At 31.3% G+C, this 23,451-nt stretch overlaps 1 protein-coding gene across 1 annotated transcript in view; it reads right to left on the bottom strand.

Annotated features, from left to right (window-relative positions):
* LOC134698121 (uncharacterized) overlaps positions 1-7,762 on the bottom strand; it is a 28,929-nt gene extending 21,167 nt beyond the window's left edge. The window contains exons 1-4 of the mRNA XM_063560411.1: positions 7,735-7,762; positions 7,185-7,334; positions 5,410-5,586; positions 1,067-1,182 (exon numbers count right to left, since the gene is read on the bottom strand). Of these exons, the coding sequence (XP_063416481.1) occupies positions 1,067-1,182; positions 5,410-5,586; positions 7,185-7,334; positions 7,735-7,762 (471 nt within the window). The remainder of the gene's footprint in view (positions 1-1,066; positions 1,183-5,409; positions 5,587-7,184; positions 7,335-7,734) is intronic.
* Between the last annotated feature and the right edge of the window lie 15,689 nt (positions 7,763-23,451).

Raw genomic sequence — 23,451 nt, 5'->3', positions numbered from 1 at the left:
TTTTCAGTACTGTGAATTCATCATTATATCAATCATTTAATTTTGGATGTAGCGAGTCTTCTGATTGGCTGACGAAGTTTTGTCTATCAGGTCATAGACATTATTTTGTCATGTGAAATGCAATGCTAGTATTCTTGTATCTTTCAATCGGAAAAAACATTCACATTTGACAAATTGTAATTATAAGGAGGATACCAAAGTAATATTCATTTTGACAACTTAAAATATAATCTGACACTGTATCAATCATACTCACCTGAGCAGTAGACCAAGACGCTCTATTATTTACATTGTAGAAGTAACAGGTAGTACTAATAGTTTCTGACACTGTATCAATCATACTCACCTGAGCAGTAGACCAAGACGCTTTATTATTTACACTGTAGAAGTAACAGGAAGTACTTATAGTTTCTGACACTGTTTCAATCATACTCACCTGAGCAGTAGACCAAGACGCTTTATTATTTACACTGTAGAAGTTACCGGAAGTACTAATAGTTTACGACACTGTATCAATCATACTCACCTGAGCAGTAGACCAAGACGCTTTATTATTTACACTGTAGAAGTAACAGGAAGTACTAATAGTTTCTGACACTGTATCAATCATACTCACCTGAGCAGTAGACCAAGACGCTCTGTTATTTACACTGTAGAAGTAACAGGTAGTACTAATAGTTTCTGACACTGTATCAATCATACTCACCTGAGCAGTAGACCAAGACGCTTTATTATTTACACTGTAGAAGTAACAGGAAGTATTAATAGTTTCTGACACTGTATCAATCATACTCACCTGAGCAGTAGACCAAGACGCTTCATTATTTACACTGTAGAGGTAACAGGTAGTACTAATAGTTTCTGACACTGTATCAATCATACTCACCTGAGGAGTAGACCAAGACGCTTTATTATTTACACTGTAGAAGTAACAGGTAGTACTAATAATTTCTGACACTGTATCAATCATACTCACCTGAGCAGTAGACCAAGACGCTCTATTATTTACACTGTAGAAGTAACAGAAAGTACTTATAGTTTCTGACACTGTATCAATTATACTCACCTGAGCAGTAGACCAAGACGCTTCATTATTTACACTGTAGAAGTAACAGGAAGTACTAATAGTTTGGTCATTTATCATCCTATATCCTGCAGGGCAATTTGTTGGAACGCATGGTGCTTTGCATATGAAAAAAATAAAGTGAAGTTTTTAAAAATAAATAATAGAAATATAATAAACCGAAAGGCAATGTCAAGCTGTTAAGTCGCAGTTATTCATAATGGCTCTGATGTTAATCAAAGTAGAACTTACACTGTTAAAGGATATAATTGAAGAAAATACGCACTTTGTAAAATGAGTATAAGTATCATTTTACATGAGTGTCTTCCAGATAATTGTTATTTGTCAAAAAAAACCTGCAGCCTAACTTAAAAATAATAGGATTTGAATCGGGATATGTTAGTTTTTGTTACAACAACAAAACAGTTATTGCACTTAGTTGTGTAAAATATTGTTTCATTAACGTTTGTGAAAAGTTAGCATATTTAAAATCATTCAAATAAATGATCAATTGGTTTATTTTTAATAAACATTGACAGTGTATATAAAGTGCGAATCCAGCTACTTCATTTTTACTGTTATATGCGGGTATGTCTATTGTAGAATAAAGGATCATGGGAAAACTGTATTTGTTTACGTTTTGAAAATATCAAGTTAAAGGATTTTAAGTTAAGTTTTAACATATTTTCATTGTGATATGTCTTTATAATATACAAACATAGCATTAAAGTTCAAATAAGTGTTATAAAAGCATCATAATATAGCATATCGATTATTGAAAGCGATCCATTTTAACTATAGATGCGATGAATTATCACTGTTAGTGCAGTCATTATTAATGTAGAATTTTCAAAGATGCGAGGAATTTTCATTGTAGAATTATGTGATAAATGCACTTGCAACAAATGAAAAAAACCTTAGTTGATGACTTTAGGATTTATGAAACATGTATTTTCAAATTGAAATACAAACTCCTCATTCATTCTTCATCAAATATATAGCTTTTCAAACTTGTAACAAAAGCGATTCTCAAAATGTCATATTGTATTCTTCAGATTACGTTTCTCCTTGATTTTAACTTATATAGAGAATCACTGGAAGGTGACAGCAGCGGGCCCTCTTAGGCAGTCAGTGGGCCCCTACTTATGAAAAATTGTAGATCCGCGAATGGATTACTACCGCAGAGGTAAAACCATGCACATTTGGGTTATTGTACGCGAAATGCATGCTACAATTCATTTTTGTTGATTTTACACCCTTTGGAACTCTATGTGGGCTATTTCAGCAACTAGGCAAAAGAAATCCCCAAACTAGATACACGGTTAGATTCAGCATGTCAACGAATTCCAAATATCTATATTAAAGGACTTTTGTCTATAAATTTGGACCCCACAAAATTGAAAAAGGGACCAAAAATATAAAAAAAAATGCATGCATCGGATACATTTGTTCTTCAAGGCATGACTGCAACAATAGGATGAATATACAAAAATATTTTATTCTTGGGTCTCATTGGGGGGTTCTGATCCCGGATCCCGCTTACTGTTTTGTCAGATTCCCGTATTCAGCTTATTGTTTTGTCAGATTCCCGTATCCCGCTTATACTATGCAGTTCTAATTTTTATCCGTGTCCCGCTAGACTTCATTTCCCGTTTTTCACTACACAATCATTTGACTTTCACCTGTCACGCTTACAAAAAATCGGCAATCCGGCGTGACGCTTATACCCAAATGCGACCCACTATTTTACTCTATTTTGACTCATATTAATCCCATTATAAATATATTAAAAAAGAAGCGTAGATTCTTTTATCCCTTTTTATCCCGTCTCGTTTCGTTTTTGAGCCATATATAGATGTCGTATGTGACAATGAGACAACTCTCCATCTAAGTCACAATTTATAAAAGTAGACCATTATACGTCAAAATACGGTCTTCAACATGGAGTCTTGGCTCACACCGAACAGCAAGTTATAAAGGGCTCCAGTGTAAAACCTTTTAAACGGGAAAACAAAGGTGCAATCTATATCAAGATGTACGTAATTAGTGGTGAAATGTCATGGAAATGGATAAAAAAAAATCAGGATAAAGATCCCTATACGCTTTATAAGAAACTAAATGGAATACATTTGAAATTAATGTTATTTCTATTGAATTTATTAGAGTGTTTTAAAACCAAACTTTCCTCCGTAAGTTAAATTTGATCAAATCTTTCTCTTACTTTATCTATTGTTTGAGCAAGTCGGCTAAATTAAGGCTTTACAGCTAATTTCCTAATGCATGTAAAGCAAAACTTTGGTTGGCTTGCTTTGTTTGTATAATTGTTTATACAAACTTTGTAAATAAGATTGACATTTTTAAACAATATGAATAGGCATAGTTTAACCTGTATTTTTAATATTTGAATTAAATTGGGTGTTATCATAATGATTATCAAATAAAAAAAAAGCAAGCAAATCAACTAAAGTCTTGTTCTACATGCTTAAAGGAATGAGCTGTAATAGATAAAATAAAATAAAATTATACAGTGAAAATGCACCGCATATACAATAATAATGATTCGCTCCACAGTGAAAATGAAAGAATAGTATCATTATTCGACAGTAAACATGACTAGCATTACCAAATCATCATAGTGGAATTTAGTTAAATATGAAGAAACTGAATGACAAAACATATTTTACGTTATACAACTTTAATAGTTGTATTAAAATGAATATTTTTTACTGCAACAACATCTAACCTGTTAGTTATAAAGCACCTGCACGATCTGTTGGTGAAATGTCCTAAATATTCACCTATTTTGGTATATATTTTACAACTGGATGGCTTTAGGCGCGATAAAACCCTCGCATCTCTTACTTTGTTTTATTAGTATTATGTATTTCTGAACATATACATTTTAACTAATTTTTCTTGATTTTCTTCAAAAATTAAAAAAAGTTCGTCTGTTTATTTATCATTCTACAGTAGACATTTATGGCATATACAGTAAAAATGATATTTTAGGATCCGCACTTTACATACACTGATTGATAGTTGTTTATAATACACTGTGCAAATTTACTCTTAACAACATTTGTCATTTAACATGAAAATTCCCAATTCCCCGGTTAACTTCATTACTAAGGAAGTACAAGGAATGGACGATTTATTTGATTTTTGAGCATTTTGTCAGAAGAAAGACAAATGCGGCAGTATATTCTGAATCTGGTGTCTGGGTCCGCAATTATCAGATTCAATTAAATGGTTGGTCGTTATTATTACTTTGATCATTATTCATTATAAAAACAAACAAATATATACGCATATAATTGTTACGTGACTTCATTGATTCAAAGTATTTTTGATGTTGACCAAAATATCCATGCTTTAGAATCGATATATGTTGTGGTTGTTTTCTTACTTTCTGTTAGTCAGGACTTCAACGAGGAGATGAAAATATCAATTAAATACAAGCTGTATACATTCTTGGTAGTTAAGACGAACATGTGTATTTTATAATATTCTCAAAAAATTAGAATGTCAAGGTTAATTATTGAACAGTACTTACTTGTTTGTGAAGCTGTATGTGTAGCTATTTGTGTAGCTGTTAGAGTTGTTGGAACATTAACCGAAACAGTAGAATGTCATGGTTAACTATTGAACAGTACTTACTTGTTTGTGTAGCTGTTTGTGTAGCTGTTTGTGTAGCTGTTTGTGTAGCTGTTAGTGTTGTTGAAACAGTAACCGAAACAGTAAAATGTTATGATTAATTGAACAGTACTTACTTGTTTGTGTAGCTGTTGAAGTAGCTATTTGTGTTATTGGAACAGTAACCGAAACAGTAGAATGTCAAGGTTTATTATTGAACAGTACTTACTTGTTTGTGTAGCTGTTAGTGTTGTTGGAACAGTAACCGAAACAGTAGACTGTCGTGGTTAATTGAACAGTACTTACTTGTTTGTGTAGCTGTTTGTGTAGCTGTTTATGTAGCTGTTTGTGCAGCTATTTGTGTTATTGGACCAGTAACCGAAACAGTAGAATGTCATGGTTAATTGAACAGTACTTACTTGTTTGTGTAGCTGTTTGTGTAGCTGTTTGTGTAGCTATTTGTGTTATTGGACCAGTAACCGAAACAGTAGATTGTCATGGTAAATTGAACAGTACTTACTTGTTTGTGTAGCTGTTTGTGTAGCTGTTTGTGTAGCTATTTGTGTTATTGGACCAGTAACCGAAACAGTAAAATGTCATGGTTAATTGAACAGTACTTACTTGTTTGTGTAGCTGTTTGTGTAGCTATTTGTGTTATTGGAACAGTAACCGAAACAATAGAATGTCATGGTTAATCATTGAACAGTACTTACTTGTTTGTGTAGCTGATATTGTAGCTGTTATTGTTGTTGGAACAGTAACCGGAACAGTTGTTGTCCCAATAGTAACATCACTCATAGTCGTCATTCCCATCATGGTAATAGCCAATGTTAAAAGAACAAGAGGAAACAATGGCAAAATTGATCCTGTGCCAAATCCCGTTCCATCCACTGAAAGAATTCAGAAAATATAGATTAAATGATGATTTAAAGTAACCCAAAAATTTATGATTCTTTAATTACTTTGAGGTTGTTTAAAAAATATCGTATTCTCTTAAAGCATCAACACGTATTTTTCAAGGTATAACGTACAATTTAAATGTGTTTATGTGATTTATGTTTAAGGATTAAGGATGTTCGCTACTGTGTTTAAAAATAACAAGCTTTAACAAGGACTTAATATATATTGATAGTATATAAATAAAGAAACAAAAAAAGGAACAAACAGTTATTGGTCAGTTAGCTCGTTTTCGAGATATAAGCCATAGAACATTTTGCGGGAAGTATTTCTCTCTACACTTCATATATTTAACATTGTCACCTTTTTTATCTTTCGAAACCGACAAAAAAATAAGAAAAATTTATAAGATTTTCAAAGCAGATAATATTTTAAACTATGTTTAATCAAATAATACAAAGAAAAGAAGGGGTTAATGGGCTTTTTTTTAATAGCACTACATGGATAAAAACAGAGGATTCCGAATATCTTGCAAAAAAATTAAGATCATGAGGAGCGAACTTCCTTAAACACGACTAACAGCTACATCTACCTGTGAGAAACAGTCTGGTCATGTGATGCAGCTGGTCTTTCAGGAAATGTAAATGTAAATGTAAATGTTTTCGAAACCAATTAACAAGATTAAATATCGGTACTCTAACATCTTTTCACTACAACTAGATGTGTACAAACAACTGTAACGTAAAGTTATCATTCCAGTTTGTTTTCAGATTCTAAACTAACCAATATTCTTTGTATATTGTATGAATGTTGAATTAATATTCTTAAAGGTATAGTATATATACCAATACACATAATTAACAGCGCCTGTTGATGTGTGATAGCCTGACCGGTTTCGGTCCATAAAGGACCTTCATCAGAGGCTGAATGGTGGATTAATGTTTGCACCCTATTTATATAGACATGGTAACCGGCGGTCAACTTGACCGGCGGTTGAGTTAACCGGCGGTTGAGTTAAACTGCGGTTGAGTTAACCGGCGGTTGAGTTTACCGGCGGTTGAGTTAACCGGTGAAAAATCCCAGTGGGATTTCCCATGGTTACAATTATCTATATTTAGCTGATGTGTTATCGACCGAAACCGGTCAGGCTATCAAACATCACCAGGCGCTGTTAATTATGTGTATTGGTATATATACTATATTTTTATGCTTTTACATTTTTCTCACTGATACACATAGTTAATATGGCTTTTACTAACGAAAGCTCCATGGAGCTAATGTGTTTAGAGACTACTTATGTCAGTACACCTTTCCTATATTGCCTAATAGTCTTAAAGGTATTGATTTTTCAAAGCTTTTCCATACATAATCTGTAATTGTTGCAACTCCATCTTGACATATTTTAAAATGTATTATTAACAGTTGTTACTTATTATAACAATAATTCATAATGTAAAGATAGTGGTAAGAAAATATCGGAGTATAAGAAAAATTTGAAACAAAATCAAACAGTACAAAACTTTTCGGAATGTTATGACATTGAAATCTATTGTTACTATTTTTAAGTTTTATCAAATGGCAATAAAACTACCTGTCGTCCCAATTTCATTAATGATAACAAAGTCTTGCTGTTGTATTCGATCTTGTCCCGTGAATATTTGTCTAGGTATCTGTCCAGGTAAGAACTGTCCTACGCATGTCTTTTTGAGATGAATACTGCAGTCACAACTACCACGGCTAGCTATAAATATGAAAACAGCATTAGATGAATATTTGATTTCATTTTGTTTAGGGGTTAGTTATATCAGATTTGGATTGTAATGACATTTCGAATAATCATCGTACAAAAAACACATGGTGACGACGTCTAACCTCGTCATCATGGATAATGTTCACAGAATCATTGAAACAAGATCTTCTGTTGTTTTTTCTCAAAATTTATTAATATATTAAAAAATGTGGCATACAAATGTTTATTCTTACGCAGGATAGCATCTATAATATTTGAAATAGAAACTATGCACCAAAATATATCTGTTTTTTTTTAAATTGCATTTTAAGACTTCTGAATATATAATTAATATAATGGGCGTCAATAAAATTATAAATCTCTATCTTAAATTACACAAATTGTGTTTTACAATCAGTATAGTCAAAAGAATCAGACATTATTTATCCTATATGTATCCAACTATAATATAACGATGTCAAATACCGACCGCTTTTAATTACATCTATGTACTGTTGCAAGTAGTTATAGTTTATAATTTGCGTTTGACTTACTGAGACAATAGAATTTGACTGTTGACTATAAGCAATTAAAATGCGCTGCGTACTATACTGCAAAGTACACACATAACATTTCAAACAAAACAATATAATATATAAATTAAAACAAGTTTCTTATAATTTTAGAAAATAAATTATGATGTTTTTATGAATTTTTCGTAAAACAAAGTTTACTAAAATGCACAGTTACATTTTTATCTTTTACATTTTACGTTGAGTACACACCTGATAATATTTAGTCATCTTACTATCATATGGTTCTTCAAAACATGGTACTGACTACCTCGAAGCAATCATGGAATATTTAAGGGGTTGAACAAACTGATAGTCACGTTGACGGTTACCTATTGAACTAATCATATAGCTACTTAAATAGAAAGATATCAAGACATCATGTTTTATTAATAACGTATCTAGGGTAGTACTTTAAGACATGATGTGTGTATATCGATACCTTTATAAGCCGTTGAATCCGAAAACATCCTTTTTAATGACCTTATTGGCGTTGAGAGGTTACATGTGTTACATTTTCACTCATGAAAACAACTTATATGAAGTGTCCACATTACTATCATAAACACCTTTTTTTATTTTTCAATAATTAAAGGATATACAAATAACATAATTTCAAATCTCAACAAAAGTCAAACAAACCTAACACAGAAATAAATTTCCTAATAGCATATCGTATTTGTTATCAAGTGTAAATGCATATCATATAACAAATAACAATAAGTTGAGAACACTTATGTTACTCAAAGGTTGCAATTAAGTAAATATAGACAATGCAATTGCCCAAAGAAACTCCCTTTGCGCTATGAAGTTTCGTTAAAAATAAATTCCAGAACGGAAAGTTTATATGCACTACTATTTTATGCAAAGGTCAAACTATAGAACTTCTAAGAGTTTAAAGTAATACTCAAATACCCGAGCCACCTTTAACGTATTTTTTACTTTATTTCAACATGCTTATCTGAATTAGCAATGAGTTTGCATCGATTACACAATTAAAACTTAAACAAAACAAAACCATAACTGACATAAATATAACTCAAAATATAAATATGAGAGCGAAAAAGAGAATTTAAAAGATGTTAATATAAAAACTTCAAAACAAGAATGGAAGGTGACGTTGCGGGTTGTGCACGTGACGTAAACTCTGTTGTAGGCGCCATACTGTTTAGTCAGGGATCTTAAACATTACCATTTTAGGCTGAAATTGAAATTGATGCAAAATGTTAAATTTGACAAGATATTTGTAATTATCATTTTTTTTATTTCTTAGAGACGTTGTCATTTCCCCGTGTATATTATAATCATTAAAGGATTTTGACATGTAAAACTGAGGCGATCCTTCGAGTAACTTGATGGTAAGGGTAACATCAGCTCAGAAGGCAATACTTTGTTACGGACCTGCTTTATAAATAAAGAAAACAGTAGTATACCGTTGTTCAAAAGAAGAATGAAAGATTCCAGATGGACAGTCACAAACTCATAAATCGTTCAAGAGTCATAAATGGATTGAAATAAAACAAATACGTGTTACAAACTTAATCGTGGTAAACTATACAATGACACACTAGAAACACTGAAGTGCAACGAAAAACAAACGACAATGCAACACACAGCGAAACGAATCATTTTTTATGACTTGGCACAGGACATTTTGAGTAAAATTGTAAAGTGCACCTGTTTTTGTGCTAGCCAAATCTCGCGCTTTTATGGCAATGTGGCTTCGAAACAGTCGTGTGACGGATAGTCCTGCAGTGATTTTTGTGTGTTCTATCCTAGTTTATGTTACATGTTCTTTTATATTGTATGGTTATCATGTTGAAATGCACTACTGTATTGTTTATTAATCTATTTGTCTGTTCTGAATGTTCTGAAATTGATTTGGTTTTGATTCCTTTCCTGTAATGTTGTCATTTTAATGGTATATTTAACATTGCATTAATATGCGAGCTTTTTAACTGCATGAAATATGCATTTAATATAAAATCAAATGCATATTTTATGCATATCAAATTTCAAGTTAAATAAATTAGTATGCATTTATCATGGTTTTTTTTTTACAGAAAATGTATAATTTGACATAAATTTAAACAAAATTTAATAATGCAAATAGATTCCCGAATTTGATTCTAGTTGAAAGTTATTTTTATATCTAAATAAATTTAGAATTTAAAGAATTTTAATATAGATTAAATTTGAAAACATGTCGAATTTGAAGAATTTTTATTCAAGGAATGATAATATTTTTTCTGTCTTTGAAAGAAAAACATAAAAAATTGGTACACACTGAGTTACGTGCATAGTGTGTTATTTAAGAGTGTGCACCACATCTTTATTGTTATTTCGAATAGACAGAAAAAAATATTACAGTCCTTTCTATAATTTAATTCTAAATTTCATTTCAAACCGTTAGAAACCATGAAAAAACGTTGATGATGTCATGGTCACATTACTTAATAAGGTCTACGGGCTGATAACAAAATAACGTCAGCCAAACAGAAGACGCATTACAAAATTAACTTATATGAATTAAATTTCAATAAATTTCAAATTCAAAGAATGTACATTATGAATTCAATTTTAAGAAATTTCAGATCTAATGAATTTATAATATAACTGTTTTTTTTAAAAGATTTTAAATTTAAAGAATGTTCAATAAAAATTCAATTAAAATAAAAATGTGATTTAGTTTGAATAAAATTTCAAAATAATTTGTGAAATACTTTTTAAGTTTAATTACATGTTTATTCAAATACATTTCTTGTTAACGACTTATTCAAATCAGAAATAATTGATGCAAGCTATACTTTATTGTAGTTTAAACGTTGGGAGGCATTATATTCGTGATCATTTGTGTCCGAACGATAGTGAGGGCCTAAATAACACGAATATAATGCCAACTCATGTAAAAACTACAATAAAGTATAGCTTTCATTATTTTTTTCGATTCTGATTAGGACAATAAAAGTAATTGCTAAGTCCGGTGTGTATAAGTTTATTAAAAAATTGAGAAAGGAAATTGGGAATGGGTCAAAGCGACAACAATCCGAGCCTATAGCAGACAACAGCCGAAGGCCACCAATGGGTCTTCAGTGTAGCCAGACACTCTCGCACCTTTAAGTGTCCTTCAGCTGGCCCCTTAAAAAATATGTATACTAGTACAGTGATAATGGACGTCATACCAAACTCCGATTATACACAAGAAACTAAAATTAAAAGTCATACAAGACTAGCAAATTTAAGGCGAGAGGCTTCTAAATTGGAACAGACGCAAAATGGCGGCGGGGTTAAACATGTTTATGAGATCTGTTTACGTAGGCTCTCTCATGATCCTCTCTTTCTTATAAACAAGCAAGAACTGACAACGTGATTGTTAAGAGACAGGAGTGTTGAACATCCAGCCTGAATAGTTGTTGTATCAAGATCAAATATGCCAATTTCGAATTGCAACACATTACAGTCATAATTAAAAACCAATTGTTCAGAGAACAAAACCAATTGTTCAGAGAACAAAACCAATTGTTCAGAGAACAATTGAAGGTCTTTCCACCAAAACAATGTATTTTAATATGAAAGGTGTAAAAATAGGTTTAAAATGTCATTTCGATCGTCAAATGATAGCTTATTGTACGCTGATTCCAAAATTATATGGTTTCTAAACAATATGTTTTTGAATAAGGGAGATAATTTCTTACTTCCGGTTTGAAAAACGCTATTTCCGATAATATTTGACTATTTACTTGACACCGATTCCAAAAACATCTTGTTCTATATACTTTTATATTAATAAAGTACAATAAATAGCTACTTCCGGTTTACACAAGGTCACTTCCGGTTGTTTTTTTCAAGGTTAAATGGTTTGATACCGTTTGCCAAAAGTCTCATGGCTTTATCATGTATACACACGAGGTAAAAGCAAAGGTCAAAATCTAGAACGTCAAATTAAGCTATGACCTTGAGAACAATTTCAAGGTCATTAACCAAGAACCTCAAATCAAAAGACCATAGGTCTTAATCATGTTTAGTTAATGAGTTATATCACCATACGCGTAGTTATAAATACCAAAGGGGAGAAAACTCCCTTTTACATTCAACGTACCCTTGCAATCAAAATTTACATGTTATGACATGTCGCAACAAACAATTTAGAAATAATAATTTGTCAATATCTTATACGGTTTCTGGAAATGAGTGGAAATGAGCAAATTCAAAAATTAGAATATGACCTTGACCTTTGACCTTGACCTTATTTTCATTTTTTTGGACCAAGGACCTCAAATCAAAAGATCCTAGGTCTCTATCAATTATGGTTTACAAGTTAGAAATGCAATTCACTTATATCAAATGCATAAGGGGAAATAACTTTCATATGGAGCGTTCATATCACTTCGGTCAAAAAAGGACAAATCATTTGAAGGATATAACGAGCAATTTTGTAAAATAAATTTGTCATAATATTTTACAGTTGCGAAGGAGTTGCGCTAACTAGGAAAACAGTGTTTGGGGAGATAACTCCTACAAAGAAAAGTATTTGTTAACGCTGGGTTAATTCCAAAAGCGCATAAACTGTTCGATATCATATACCAAATATCTAAGCGACTTATTGCGAAACAAATGTTTATCGCAAGAACAAAATTAGGCAGAAGAAAAAAAAAAGATTAAAAACCAATTGTTCAGAGAACAATTGAAGGTCTTTATACCAAAACAATGTATTTTGATATGAAAGGTGTAAAAATAGGTTTAAAATGTCATTTCAATCGTCAAATGATAACTTATTGTACGCTGATTCAAGAAATATATGGTTTCTAAACAATATTTGTTTAGATAAGGGTGATAATTTCTTACTTCCGGTTTGAAAAACTCTATTTCCGATAATATTTGACTATTTACTTGACACTGATTCCAAAAATATCTTGTTCTATATACTTTTATATAATAAAGTACAATAAATAGCTACTTCCGGTTTACACAAGGTCACTTCCGGTTGTTTTTTCAAGGTTAAATGGTTTGATACCGTTTATCAAAAGTCTCATGACTTTATCATGTATACACATGAGATAAAAGCAAAGGTCAAAATCTAGAACGTCAAATTAAGTTATGACCTTGAGATCAATTTCAAGGTCATTAACCAAGAACCTCAAATCAAAAGACCATAGGTCTTAATTATGTTTAGTTAATGAGTTATATCACCATACGCGTATTTTTAAATACCAAAGGGGAGAAAACTCCCTTTAACATTCAACGTACCCTTGCAATAAAAATTTTCGTGTTACGACATGTTGCAACAAACAATTTAGAAATAATAATTTGTCGATATCTTATACGTTTTCTGGAAATGAGTGGAAATGAGCCATACTCAAAAATTAGAATATGACCTTGACCTTTGACCTTGACCTAATTTTCATTTTTTTGGACCAAGGACCTCAAATCAAAAGATCCTAGGTCTATATCAATTATGGTTTACCAGTTAGAAATGCAATTCACTTATATCAAATGCATAAGGGGAAATAACTCTCATATGGAGCGTTCATATCACTTCGGTCAAAATAGGACAAATCATGCGAAGGATATAACGAGAAATTTTGTTAAATAAATTTGTCATGATATTTCACAGTTGCGAAGGAGTTGCGCTCACAAGGGAAACAGTGTTTGAGGAGATAACTCCTACAAAGAAAAGTTTTTGGTTACGCATGGTAAATTTCAAAAGCGCATCAATTGTTCGATATCATATACCAAATATCTAAGCGACATATTGCAAAACAAATGTTTATCGCAAGAACAAAATTAGGCGGAAGAAAAAAAAAATAATCAGAAGAAAAACAATAGGTCTTTCCACAGAAAAGTGGAAAGACCTAATAATCAGAAGAAAAACAATAGGTCTTTCCACAGAAAAGTGGAAAGACCTAATAAATGAATTAGTAACAACATGCATGATTTAAGACCTTTTTGTACCTACAAAACAATTGTGGAAATCTGGAATAAAGAAAAGGCATAATTTTTCTTTCTTTATTTTTATTGGAGGAGGGATATTGCAGATTTATTTCTACTTTTACTTAAATATCTGGTTAGGTTAGTTCTTTTCTACATCAGAGAACCCCATTAAATTCAAACTGACCAGCATTACTTGTCATTTCAAAAAAAAATAAAAACATTAAAAAGCAAATAAGAAAAAAAAGAAAACCATAACATTATTAACATAATTGCCAAATTCAAAAACAATCGTGCTTCTGGGATTTTAATTAAAATGCTATAGGATCTCATCCCTAATGCAGTTTGCAAGAAAAAACATAATAAGACGTTTATTATATAAGTTAAATTTCAAATATATACAATTATATAAAAAAGCACACACATAAACTTTTATTGACAAAATTATGTTATTTCAAGCAAAACATTATCAAATATTGAATGTTCTTGAACAATTGAAGAACACAATAAGTTTATAGGTTCATAAATTCTCATTATGTGAACTGTTAAAAATAAAAAGTTATCTCCCTTTGACCAAGAGATATAAATAATGTGGTGAAGTCTTACATGAAAAATCTTGACAGCAAATACCAGACACTGAAATGAGCCAAGTTGTCATTCAGCATAAAATCAATGAGAAAAGACAACAGAAAAAAATAAAATTAAAGAAACAGGTAGGTTAACCAAACACAATTACAGAATCTGATGTCACAGATATGCTGCACTTGTAAATAATTTTGATAGTATAATGCAAATGTTGAAATTTAAGAGCAATATATAATTCATCTTTCATACTCTTAAGAATAAATCAAAGTCAAATTCTATAAACCAACATACTCAAGCTCTATTTGACTTATTTTCAGAGTTTCCCCTTAAACTGAAAACTGTCAACTAAAATTCAAAAGTAAATTATGGAGGTATTTCTTGCAAGTTCAAAAAGGTACTTTTGATTTGGCCATTTTCAAAACTTAAAGAAATTGTTATACATCTCACATTTTTTGTCATATGCTCTTAATCAAATACCAATCAAAGTCTGAAGATTTCTTGTGACAAGGCCTCTCTGATGACCTGCTAACAACTCTCTTAGTTCTTAGCTTTTTGCTTTTGCCTTGTGCATTCAGCTGTCTCTGGTATTTACTGTCTAGTAAATGACTATAGTTTAACCATGATTTAAAATCTTTTGACAGGCAATTGATTGGCTAGCCTCCATAATCTGTCACTTGCACATATTCGCGTTGGATCTTTACTATAACCTTTTCATCTATATTTTCCAACACATTCATTTTAAAGGACTCTGTTGTTAATACATGTACTTAACTAATCATTAAGAAACAAATTTTCCGGCTCCCTCATGCAAAGATAACATTTGATTCATTTTGGCTCTTTATTTGAACCCTGTTGGTCATAAAGCCCTCGCGTATTCATTTTGTTTTTAAGCTGTGCTTTTAATTTCATATGCGTTTTAACGAACGTTGTGCGGCGAATGCAAGCAAACAGCTTTATTAATTGGATTTTTTTTTTTGGTAAACGGTCTTGAACCAATAGACGTTTTTAATAACAATATTATTCAGTATCAACTACTTTTTTAACATATATTTTGAAGTTTACAAGAAGTTGAAGAAAACATGGTATGAAATTCGTATTGATTAATCTGATAATAAAAGTATGAATTACTGTACAAACACTATAGTGTAGAATGTTCTGTAACAAGAAATTAAGCCCTATAAATGTTTTAATTTTGCAGTCATTCATAACCCTGTTTCTTTATTGCCAGCGAACAGAAAAACATTAAAATCAGAGCTATTGCACTGAATGAACTGTCTCTTATTTTAATTATCGATGTCTTTTCATCTTTATATATACAATACGGATGGACAAAAAATATGAAACAAAGTTATATAATATATCTGTAGTAAATATCACATTAACTGCTATAGTTATGTCGGCCATTTTCCAGTCCACTAGTAGAAGACTGTACAGTATAATGTATCGAACGAAAAGCATATCTAACAATTTATAGTTTTATTATATATTGTAAAGACATTCTTGGCCGCTATACTTATAAAATATGTTATTTTATTATGAATATGTTAAATCTAAATAAAACAGGAAATTCATATCAAAGATCTTTTCGTGGGCCACTGCCCTTAAACCAAACTCAAATTAATCATATGTGAAATACTTCGTTAAATACATTGCATTTTATGTGACCTTGTTACAAACAATCTTCTCCCTATAACGTGACGAATAATTAAATGAATAGGATATAGAAAAATAAAATGTGTACATTTTAAAGATTTTTCTGCTGTAATTATTATTAATCAAAATTTAGCTTACTGAAAATCCAGGACATGTGCAAAATTGATTTACCTTTTCTTGTAAATATTCAAGATCGAAAGGGAAAATGTCTTCTTGATATGCGAATATTTTAACACTATTATTAGTTTGTGCCAAACAGTGTACACGTTAAAATTCGCATTGATTGTACATAAGATATTTTATCCCATAACAATCCGGATTTTTAGGATGCATATAAAACGTAAATGTATGTGTAAAAGAGGAACGAAAGATACCAGAGGGACAGTCAAACTCATGAATCGAAAATAAACTGACAACGCCATGGCTTGAAATGAAAAAAACAAACAGACAAACAACAGGCAACACGAATCCAATCAATAACTAGGGTGGTCTCAGTGCTCCGAAAGGTTAGGCAGATCCTGCTCCACATGTGGCACCCATCGTGTTGCTCATGTTAGAACAAACCCAGTGAATAGTTTAATTCGGTTGGTAACATTCATGAAAGGGAAGGGGATAGTAGTTACGACGTAAGGAACATATTCGATATCCTTTGTGAAACGGTTTTTCAATAACGGTCAACCAACTCGTTATGGCGTCCGTAAAATTTACGAAGGGATGATTTCAACTTAAATATTTGGAACTCTTGGTTTAATAGCTTCCTTGTGAGCAGCAACGCTCTATCAAGAAATCATCATAGAAAAAACAAGCAAATGTTTATTTAGACAAGTCATGGCCAAGGCACAAACTATGAAAATTGGTAGTTCATAGGCATAGTGTGGTTGCATTCATTTAAACAAAAGGCGTAGAACAAAGATCGTTTATTTGATTGACTTGTCTTGAAGCCATGGCGTTAAAAAAATTATTAAGAAAAAGATCAGTCATAAAATAATCAGGTATAATAATAATCACCTAACTATGTATATTTTTGTCTTTAAGGAAGTTTGAATGTCATGTTTTGGAATTTTTGTCAGATTTTCGGAATCCTTTCGGGTTTTTTTCTATTTGAATGCCTTAAAAAAATTACCCATTGACCCCCATTTTGCTTTTAATAAATCTTTTACATTGTTAATAATCAGCAATTTAACAATGTCTTATAAAATTTTCTTATTTTTAATAGTTTTCAAGAACGTAAACTTGTCAATGATAAAGGTATGAAAAGTCAAGAGAAAATATTGTGCCGCCAAATTTCCAATGACTTATATCTTGATAATTAGCTCTTTGTCTATATGATTTCTTTTGCTTGTTATATTCCTTTATTTATCCCCTATCAATATAAACTATTATTTTGAAAAGTTAATTATTTTGAAACTGATCCATTTTTAGTCAAAGAAATGATGGAATTGTGTGATAATAAAAGATTTAAATTATTAAGTTTATTGATTGTGTAATGGAATATGATCTACTATTACTCTTCAGTGTTCTCGATGGTCGAGTGGTATAAGGTTCATGTGGACCCTGTGGCTAAAATGGCCGTGTTTTCACCTCAAAATTTTCTCTGTGTACAGGCAAACCTGTGCATCTGGAAAAGTTTTAAGGCATAGCATGCCCTAGATAAATATAATTCAAATGCATTGTATGATTTAGAAAATTCATAACTTAACTGGATTTTGCCGTACACTTTTTTTCGTCTCTGCAGAAGATGATAAAATCAACAAACAGTTGAGTTTACCTTGATATGGTCCACTCAGGTACACAGTTCAATTAACCAATTATTGTCAGGTATCTATTGTCCATCTAATGTCCATGTCAATTGAAAATGCTCACTCTAAATTATTACCTGTAAGGAAGTTCTCAAACCTGTTTCCCAACTTAGTTTATTTTGGCACCTTCTGGAGAAATGAAAAAAAGTGCACGGCAAAATCCTGGTAAGTTTTTATTTTTCTATAACATAAAACATACTCAAAATTCAGTTATCTAGGGCATGCTATGCCTGAATTGTTTTACAGATGCCTAGGTTTGTCTGTACTCAGAGTAAATTTTGAGGTGAAAATACGGCCATTTTAGCCATAGGGTTCACATGAACCTTAAGTACTTACTACTGTAATCACTAGCCAGTCAACACAGAGGTTGTGAGTTCGAACACCGATCGTGTGGGTGCACTCGACTCCAATCTTAAATAACTAGGACTTTCAGTTTTCCTATCGAAGGTCGATGGGGCTTCCTACGTTCACAAATAAAAACTGTCCGCCACAAAATAGCCTAAATGTGATGCTGAAAAGTAGCGTAAAAACACAAGAAATAAAAATCAAGTCTATTTTCCTTTAACTGACACAGAAATAACATTCGAATAACATCAGTTAATCTATTTACAATTCAATTTGTATAACAAGTACCTCATTATTAATCGTGGAATACCAATTTTTCGTGGCTATCGTGGATAAAGATGAACAATAATTATGAATATCCAAAGTAGTACAAATCTTCTTTAGGCTTGTACGCAAACTTTTGCAAAACCGCGAAATCTCCATGACAGTATGATTGTGATTGAAGTCACGAATAGTTGTACCCACGAAATTAAATGAATCCACGGCAATATGAGTTGTTTATTTCAAAAAATAAAATGGAGACAGCTACTTTTGATCTATGTATTACATGTTATAGATAATGCATATTTTAAGGTTTTTCTTGTCGTAGAACACACCGCCGGGTGTCAGGATTGATAAAATGAAAGACCGACCGGAGGGAGGTCTTTCTTTGAACAATCCTGACACCCCGAGGTGTGTTCTAAGACAAGAAAAACCTTAAAATATGCATTATCTGACTTTTATACCGTCAAAAAATATTAATTTAATAAAGATTTGTAAAATTTAGTATCCTTTTTACCGACAACACTTAAGTGGGATATTCCTTTCTAATGCGTTCAGGTTTAAATACGCCCTGCGGCTCATTTAAAATGTGAAATAAATATACACTAAATAATTTAGATATAAACCTTTTAAAAATTATTATCCGTACACAATAAAAATGTTACTGTTACTGAATGAAGTAAGACACAAATGTATTGTGGCCATCCGATAACGGTGTATGACAAATACAAGACACATTGTAAGTTATTTATTGTACCACTTAGCTTATGGAAAAGGGGAGGGCGTATGTTTTTTTTCTATTTGTTATGTTACTTCTATCGCGGAAAAGTTGTTATTTATTTAAACATTTAACTTGAATCGAAAGAATAATTCAGAGAGATTGTCTCTCGAATAGCAATACATTGCATTTAAAGATAATCAGGATAAAATTATATACCCTCCGCACCCGACCCTTTCGTGAGTTACGTTAATGTTATTCAATAGAATATAAGTTGATCATTTGATAGAGTAAAAGGTATACATAAATTTTAAAAAGTTAAGAACTGACACGAAGGCGATATAAATACATGAAGGTCACAGTATGGTATCCTATTCAGTGTGTATCGTTCTGAACATGCCTGAAATATTTGCCACTGGACGTTAAGCAAGCAACCAAAAATCAATCAACCTATTCAGATTGACTCAATAAGTTTTTCAATATCTTACACACGAATGTGTTAAATCTGGATTTATTTTATGAAAGTCTACATTAAAATTCATCGGACCTAAATGATAATGTTTCTTTATTATAGCGATAAATCAACAAAACTTCACGTTATTTTGTTTCTAAAATTAAATTGCGGGTTTACAATGACGATTTCTTTTACATCTATCATCGGTTAAAATTTAGAAAATAAATTTCCAAATCGGCAACAACAAACTATTAGACGAATAAAATTTTGAAGAAAAATTATAGATTGCATGTTTATCAAGGAAAATAATGACCTTACACAGGTCATTATTTTATGCCTTGGAGCATATACCATTGATACATGGTATCGTCCGGGTTGATTCTAAAAAAGAATGACCTGACGTTCTGAAAGAAAATAACTCCATATAGGTATATAAAACTAATGAACTACTGACAAATTGATTTTATCAAATAGCAGGTATTTCTGTCGAAATACACCTTTAAAGTCACTACTGTAGCGTTGATACTGTCCTGTGACAAACAGTACATGGTTTTATTGTAATGATTTTGTGTGTTTGTTTTATATGAGTTCTTTTTATTCTATGGTTAGCATGTCGAAATGAACTATTATATTGTTTATTTCTCTGTCCTGAATACTCTTGCATTGACTTGTATTTGATTCCTGTCAAGTAATTATGTTGTCATGTAAGTGGTTTCTTTCGCATTGTCATATAATGCGAGGTTTACAATTGGCTAGCCAAATAATCTGTCAGCTGCCCACCTTCGCGTGGGATCTTTACTTTTCATCGATATTGTTCACAAGTCTCTGTTTATAATTATAATCATTAAGAAACCAAGTTTTCGACTCCTTCAGACAAAGATAACATTTGATTGATATGGTAATTTATTTGAAGTTCCTGTTGGTTTTAAATCACTCACGTATTTAAAGAATTTATATGCAAGCGGACCACTTGAGATGTTAATAAACGGTTGATCTTTTCCCGTTGGCGGTCTTGGAAGAATAAACGTTTTGAAAAATAACGAAGAATGGTGGTCAGTATCAACTTCTTTGTTTATTCCTACTACATATATTTAGAAGTTCACAATAATTAAGCCCTAATGTAAGAAAACATGGTGTGAATTTCGTATTATTTTAATACTGAATGTATAAATAACTGTACAAACACTGTGGTGTAGAATATTCTATAACAAGAAATAAAGTCATATTAATATTCTAATATTGCAGTCAATAGCCATAACCATGATTATTTATAGCCAACGAACAGAAAAACAAAAAAAGCAGCCCTATTGGACTGAATGAGCTGGCGATAATTTTAATTATCGAACTCTTTTCATCTTTATATATAATACGAATGGCTATGATATATAAAACCAAGTTATACAGTATGTCTGTACAAAATATCACAACAACTGTTATAGTAATGTCAGTCATTTCCCAGTCCTTTAGAACAAGACTGTACACTATTATGTAGAAATCAAAAAACATGTCTAATAATTTATAGTTTGCGTGGTATATATATATTGAAAAGATATCATTTTTCGCTGTAACACCGACACAAAACGAAGTTGTATACATCCATACAAGGTGAATAATCAGGAGAGAAAACAATACAGTTGTAGAACTTGAATTAACATAATTTGTTCTGTTGAGAACGCAAATAACAATAAGTGTTGCAATGTTGAAAATACATCCTAAGACTACACGAATGAAATATATTTTAATTTGCCAATATTTATCGGGTGGTACGTCTCCTTTTTGAAATTTTAGCAGTACTGAATAAGTTAAATCTAAATAAAACTGGAAATTCATATCAAAGAAATTTCTTTTGCCACTGTCTTCAAACCAAACATATATTGATCATATGTAAAATACTGCGTAAATTATATTACATTTTACGTGACCTTGTTACTAATAATCTTCTTCCTATTGCGTGACCGATAAATAAATGTTCAGGATATAGAAAAACGAAATTTGTACACTAAGGATTCATTATCTACATTCTGAGAGATTTGTGATGTGATTGTAGATTAAATATTAGCATTTGAAAAAAAAAATATAAACTCTAGAACATGGTCAAAATGTGTTGACCATTAAGTGACTTTCGATGTATTGCCTTAATTTATATTATGAGGATCGAAAGGGAAAATGTCTTTATGATAGGGGAATATTTCAACATAATTTAAGATTGTGCCAAAAATTGTACTCGTTAAAATTCGCTTTGATTGTACATTAGATATTTCATCCCATAACAATCCAAATTTGAGGGATGTACAAATTATCGGATGCATTGATTACGCAAATGTATGTGTAACCATCCTTTGAAATGTCTACTTAGACAGGTCATGGTCCCAGCAAAAACTAAAATAAATGGTAGTCCATCGGCATAACGTTGTTGTAGTCAATTTTACAAAAGTCGTGGAACTATGATCGTATATTTGATTAAATTGTCTTAAAGTCATGCGTATAAAGTAAAATTAAGAAAAATATCAATCCTATATTGAGCAGCTATAATAATAATCACCCTTGCTATGTATATTTTTGTCTTCAAGAAGTCTTTTGTTGAATGACTTCGAGATGTAAATATGAATGACAGAATAGAAGAAGTTAGTGTTGTTTCTTATTTCTTATTTATAACTTGATTTAAATGTCTCTTGGATTTGTGAGTCTTTGTGTACTCCTTGGTTTTGATTGTTAATGTCTTAAATCTAAATATATTCCGAAATACTTTGAAATCGTATTTATTTTATAAATTGAATATTTTGTTGATCTTTAAACACTATGTAAATATCAACATCCGCTTTTAGTCAAGGAAATGGTGTAAATTTGTGGTACGCATTTTTTACTTTTTTAACTAAAAATTGTTTATATTAAATGTTATTGATTGTTTAACGGTAAATGCTATTTTACCCTTCAACTGACAGAGCGATTTGTTTCCGTTTATGCTTTGGATGACATCACTTCATATATTGACAATTCGATTTACAAACCGCTGTGTGTTATAGTAGAATATCGATTGTCGTGGAGCTCGTGGGTAAACACAAGTAACAATTTTAAATATTTAAGGTAGTACAAATCTTCTGCTAAACCAAGTATCCACCAAAGACTGTTCCTGAAGCCACAAAATAAGTATATAAAAAAATAAATAAATCCTGCGGTGTTTTTTTTAACAGAATAAAATTGAGCCAATTAATTTTGTTAAAGAAATAACATAACTAATGAACTACTGACCAATTAATTTCAACATTCAGTAGTTGTTTGATAGTTGGTTCAGCTCATACTAACGGTATTCCTAATGTTTCAGAAAACAAAGTGTAAAATGTTGCTTGATAGTGGTAAATATATCTATTTTAGTATTCCTGGACGGGCTAGAAAACTGCTGCAATCAAATGGAGATTTAAAACCTGTCTTACATATAACAGATGAATTTGCCGAGTGCTTTCTTGATGTCACACTTTTTTCCTTCTTATTGGCTACAATTTAAAGCCGATTCAACAGATGACATGTCTTTCGGGGCCGTATTTAAATGTTGGAATCTACAAATATTCGGTTGATATAAGATGATAGAAAATAAAACAATACCAACCACACTAACGCCGTTATATTTGAAATACAATATACATATTTAAAGCGTAAAAGTAACAAAATAAACTACAGTTAGTGTTTTCATTTGAATGACGTCTTGAGTTTAAAAATTAACGAATATCACGGCCCAGGAGGCCTTGTGTAAATTTTCAACAAATATGTGACTTCCTTGAATTCTAAAAGGACACATCCATACTGAGTCAATAAAGAA

The sequence above is a fragment of the Mytilus trossulus genome, chromosome 14 (genome assembly GCF_036588685.1).
Source record: "Mytilus trossulus isolate FHL-02 chromosome 14, PNRI_Mtr1.1.1.hap1, whole genome shotgun sequence".
Classification (NCBI taxonomy): domain Eukaryota; kingdom Metazoa; phylum Mollusca; class Bivalvia; order Mytilida; family Mytilidae; genus Mytilus; species Mytilus trossulus.
This window is presented reverse-complemented; position numbering and strand designations above follow the sequence as displayed.